The following is a 5679-nucleotide window of genomic DNA, read 5'->3' as shown; positions in this document are numbered from 1 at the left end:
GGCAATCTATGCACCCCTCAGCTCCTGCTGTGAAAGGCGGACAATAATTCATCGCGTTTTTTGTTCCTTTGCCGGGAGCCTATGAACTGCCACAACATCTTCCTCAGATAGAGGTTAAACTAGAAGAGAGGGGTTAGCCGAGGGTCCCGATTTTTATTGGTGATATCACAAGAAGCCAACAAACACTGACATCAAGGACAACATAGGGGAATTACTTGCGCTTAATGAAGGAAATAAAGAAACCATAAGTTAATGGAAATTAAAGTTGATGAAAAAACAACTTGCCAGAGGTGGGAACCGAACCCACAACCTTCGCATTTCGGGTTCGGTTCCCACCTGTGCCAAGTTCTTTTTTCATCCACTTTCATTTCCATTAATTTATCTTTCTTTGTTTCACTTATTAAGCACAAGTAATTTCCCCTATGTTGTCCTTGGTGTCACTGTTTGTTGGCTTCTCATGATATGACTAATAAAAATCGGGCCCCTTGGTTAACCCCCTTTCTTCTCGTTTATTACATACGAGGGTCTCGAATCCGGCTACATTGATGCCTTCAGGTAGCATGTGTGGGTTTATTGACCAGTCGCCTTCACCCAAAAAGATTACGTTCTCATGACGCCTGCGACGAAAAAGACGTTCCACGTCCGCCGCCAAGGCCTGTGAGTGGTGGCGCTGGCTAACACACCCAGGGTTCTACATAAATACCCAAGAAAGTGGATTGGGAAACAGCGCCGCGGTAGCTCAATTGATAAAGCATCGCACGCGAAATGCGAAGGCTGGTTCCCACTTGCGGCAAGTGGTTTTTCATCCACTTTAACTTCGATTAATTTATGGTTTCTTTATTTCACTTATTAAGCACAAGTAATTTCCCCTATGTTGTCCTTGGCGTCAGTGTTTGTTGGCTTCATTTGATATGTCAGATAGAGGTTGAAGTTCAAGCTTCTGTGCAAAGCCATTTACATTTTCGCGTAGGTTTTCATCGTCAGCCTCAAGTACACCATGTATTTTAATGTTAAGAAAGCTGCTATGCCAATCAAGTGCGTCTATGTTACCCTAAATCTATCCGAGCTCCTTAGGGGAAGCGCACTTCTGTTTTTTGTACTTTCCGTTTGACAATGTTTAATTACTTTTCATGGCCCTCAAGGTCTTCCTTGAATTTCATCGGAATGATCGTGAAGTGTTTGGATGGACTCTTCGATCCTGTCTACCTTGTTTGGCAGACTAACATGCAAGTTTAGTTTTTGGTTCATTTCAGCAAGTTTTTTATTTCATTTTCATTCGTGCACGCTTTGGCAGAGGAGGAGCTTTTATTTCCTGTAGGTTTGCAAAACTCCCACTTCCAAGACATGTTTAATTGGTCTCTTTTGCCCTTAATGGCACTTTCGGCAAGGCAGGAGCAGGTACTGCTATGACATACAAATTCACATTGTGAAGTCAGAAACAGTTCGCCTTCATCTGTCACAGAGCGACATTCACAGCAACGCGACATAGTTTGCAACTGTACAGGTATATGCCTTTCCAAAATGGGGCAATAAAAACAACGAATGAACACAAATTTGTAGATTGGCGGTAGCTGAAAGAGCGGGTTGGAAGGTGAGTAACATAGAGAAAGAGACCAACCTGGGAAACACAGAAAGAGCGATAAGTGCCGTATCCTTCGCGCTCCACCGCCACAGCCAATATGATAGGAAACGCGCCCGGCTCAGTTACGAGCTGCGCTGCGTCGACGACGATGGCAGCACACGTCGTGCGGCTTGCGAACAGATGGCGCAAAGTTCGAATGTCCAGGTTCGCAGAGGCGATGAAAATGCTTTTGGCAAGTAGTGTAGTACTGAGGATGGAAGTAGCTGGGCAGGTCCAAGAAAAGTTGTATGTGCGCTAAGGAGAGAGCCACCGCGGCCCACATCCTTTGGGACTGTAGTATCAATCCTCAAGAAGCCAGCGAGAAGACTACGATCTCGCCGAAGCTCGAGGCTGCAACGAGGAGCCATGACCAAGAGACACAACTCAAGGCCGTCCAGCAGGTCTCGGCAGCTCTAGAGAGGCAGCGAACGCGCGAAACCAAGGAGAAGGGGGGCAGCACCCCAGGAAGGGGGCGGCGACCCTCTCGGATCCCCGGAAGTAGCGAGGAACGACGACCTCGAGGAGCACAATGCACGAGACTGACGTAGTGGCCGCGTCGCGGTGAAAGCTTGTCCTCCCTGCGTGGAGGGAGCCTAACCGACTCTGCAGGCATTCTCCCTAAATTTGTTCTCGCTCTCTCTCACTATAGGCCTGTTGTAGTAGCGTTGAGTCCCCAGACAACCTAGGGACGTATTCTGAAACGTTCGCCGCGGCGAACTTTTCGCACTGGCCACGCCTCCGCCGTAGCGGCGCGCTCTGAATGGATGCTTTGACAAAACCGGAAATTCAGGTGGCGCAAGTGCATTTCCGGTTTTGTCAAAGCAGCCATTCAGCGCGCGCCGCTACGGCGGAGGCGTGGCCAGTGCGAAAAGTTCGCCGCGGCGAACGTTTCAGAATACGTCCCCTAGGGACCCAGGTTGGCTGGGGACACTCAATGTGAAGTCCTCCCGATACGGTGTTAATGCATCAAAGGAACATAGAATGATAAATTAGGTGCTCCATGGGCAAGATTTCACAGGTACAAGAATCGGGTACATGGCTATTTTATCTGTATTCATAGAGAAAGAAATTCAACAAGAGGGGACACTCTTCAAAAACTGGCAAGAGGAAACACGTCACGCCTAGTTTCAACTCCATCCGTTAGTTCACGCGAGCATCAGAAAAGAATGTGAAATAAACTTACAGACGTTTTATTTTTTTTATTGTTTCCCACTAAAAGAGAACAAGTTTTGCGTGTAAATGAACTTATAATTTGCGACTAATATTTGTTGCGTTGCCTAGCAACAAGCTAGCGGCACGCCACACGCGCCTGCATACGTCATGCGCCAGATAAGCCGCAGGAGTGAGCGAGGCCGGCTGCGAATGTGAAGCTCGCGGGCTTGGCGACCCGTCTCTTTTGGATGTAGCCCGTTTTTCGGGCTCCCGGCGTTCTTTTGTGTTCCGTCTGCATTCGATACGCCACAGCTGCACTACTGGACTACAGCAAGGTGAGTAATTTTATTTGACAGTCTGCGACGCACTTCAAGCACATTTAGGCTTACTGCATAACACTGGACCTATTTAGTGACGCAGTTATCGAAAATCAGCTCCGCCATTCAAGCCTAGTTAATTTGAGTTAATTATTCGTACTGGGAGATGTTTGCGACGCTTTCTATGAGCCCAAGCATAATTAAAACTTATTTCGGTAGTTTTAGGCCACGCTCGCCGCACCTGGCTTTTCGCCTGTCCTCAATCTTACCGGGACAAGTTTTGGCGCTCTCTCTTGACCAAGACATTATTGTAACTAATTTCGCAACTTTTTGCCGCGCTCGGCATAGTGGCGCAGTAAGCGAAAAGCAGCTCGGCTGTGTGCCGCAGTTTCGCGTGTACTGAATCTTAGTGGTAGAAGTTCGTGACGCATTGTCTCACCCGAAAAACCATTGTAATTTATTTGGTAACCTTTCCGGATATTTTGAGGCATGCTCACCACGCCTGGGGTTGTGAAGCTGTTGGCAAAAAATCAAGCCGGCCATAGTGAGTGTTTTGCGTGTACTGAATTTTAATGGGACAAGTTTGTGACGCATTTTATAGCCCTGCAACAACATATACCTTATTTCGGTACTCACGCTTGTCGAAAACACGACTAGCGATTGCCGAGCTGGATAACACGGGAGTGTTGCTTGCGCCGGCAGGACGCGTAAAAGACAACACGGAGGAGCTCAAGAACTTGACATTCATATATTCTGAGCGACTGAAAAAATGGCTTTGTGCCTACGAATCTGTCTTGAGTGCGACTAGAAGGCATTCTGCGAGTGTGTACCATAGTCTGACTCAGCGTTTGTAGCCACCTCTGTGTACTTGGCGTACCAACGCGTCGACTGAGGCCAAGTTGTTTTGGAAACGCGCAGTCACCCGTGTATTTGTGCTCTTAAGGTGGAGGAAATAATGCCCGGGAAGGAGGGATGCTTGAAAATCGAATGTTTTCTTCACATTTTATGGCAGTTTTTGGGAGGAGTCTTTGCTGCGAAAAGTACGTAAAAGTGAATTTATCTGTAATGCCTCTCATTCACCACTTACGTACGTTTCGCCTCTACACGCAATACTCGTGTTAGGTCAATACACCAAAATGATACTTGCTTGTAATTTACTTTCTTTCAGCTGATGGCATCCGGTGGAGCTTCGTACGGCAACAACTGCTGCTTACCTGGTGCCACAACTTTGGATGAATGCAGAAGCCCGGAACGCGCATTTATATAGAGCAAAATAAACATTTCATCATTTCAGAAGACGTCTTTCGTTTTCTTAATGAAATTGCACCTGATAGATTCGGTGCAGTCTTGTAAAGGTCGTTCGCAATCATTTTTACTGAATAATGAAACGATTCCACGCCAAGGCCACGCGGGGTTCAGCAGAAGCAAATTTTAAAAAATGCCGCGCCGACAGCGTATAGCCGGCGCAGCGTGTACCAACTGGTATTCAAAACGCGCGCGCTCGAAACCGGAAGGAGTCAATACCATCCGCTTGGCGTGCTACAGTCAATTCGGCCGCTGGGCTCTATGGGAGTGTCCGCTCTTGTTGAAATTTCTTTCTCTATGCTGTATCCGGTGACCGTATTTTACCGGATCAAAAATGTTGAGCGTTGTCTCGGCAAAGGACGTGCCTGCACGTATCAGAAGTTTCGCGAATGTTATCGATGGTTCTATCGGTTGTCTGTTGTCGACGAACCTTGTACAATCTGATTGCACATGCGACAGGAATTATGTAGTAGTTTCTGGAAGGGGCGCGGGCACCAACAAATGCGCTGGAACTTTCGACGACTGGTATATGAAAACCGACGCGCTTGACCCACAGATTATATTTTTGAGGGCCGCCGACTTTGCTCGCTGCTATCGTTGCGACTGAGTGTTGCTTTTGGTGGGCACAAATTCCCCTAATAAATAGTTAAGCTTGTAGCTCCCAGTTTTGATTCTGCATTATTTTTCATCCTTACTACTACGTGACAATATTTCCAATACAAATCTTTTCAATGATACTTTGCACGCCTAATTCCTACATAGTTGGCTGTAAAATGAACTACCTAGAAATGAAATGGTACAAGAGCTTTGAATATGATATGGCATCAACGTGCAGGTGTAGGAAAAGCGATGTTGTAGACACACGACGCGAGAGCGCTTATGTCGATATTTTGTGCACTAGTGTTACTGTAAAGAGAAAAAGAAACTGTTGCGGCACGCGTGCATTGACTAATCAAACGTGTTTTTTCATATCTAAAAGATCGTACAGACCACTAACTTATTGTTTCAGGCTTAGTTGACAGTAGGCCGTTTTAGGGCGGACTAGGACGGATGAGGACAAATAATCCAGCAACAGTGCACCGCAGCCAAGGAGCGACTGTCGGCGCGTGTCAGAGCAGTGTCAAGTGGTTGCGTGCCCTCTTCCTCCGACCAACGCGAAGCGAAGCGTTCGCTTGTCGGCTCGTGCCTGCGCGCGATTTTCTCCTCCACCTCCGCCGCTGTTTCTGATTGCGCGCAAAATGCTGACAATGGATAAGCAGATATGAGAAGCACTGCGTTTGTATT

General features: G+C 47.2%; 1 protein-coding gene across 1 annotated transcript in view; it reads right to left on the bottom strand.

Moving 5' to 3' along the window:
* Positions 1-1928: 1928 nt before the first annotated feature.
* The window catches only part of LOC139059494 (uncharacterized), a 15925-nt gene continuing 12174 nt past the window's right edge, over positions 1929-5679 (bottom strand). Inside the window, exon 2 of the mRNA XM_070537920.1 lies at positions 1929-1972. Coding sequence (XP_070394021.1) covers positions 1929-1972 — 44 coding nt within the window. The remainder of the gene's footprint in view (positions 1973-5679) is intronic.

The sequence above is a fragment of the Dermacentor albipictus genome, chromosome 4 (assembly GCF_038994185.2).
Source record: "Dermacentor albipictus isolate Rhodes 1998 colony chromosome 4, USDA_Dalb.pri_finalv2, whole genome shotgun sequence".
NCBI classification, from domain to species: domain Eukaryota; kingdom Metazoa; phylum Arthropoda; class Arachnida; order Ixodida; family Ixodidae; genus Dermacentor; species Dermacentor albipictus.
Note: the sequence above shows the minus strand (reverse complement) of the source record. Positions and strands in the feature narration are given on the sequence as shown.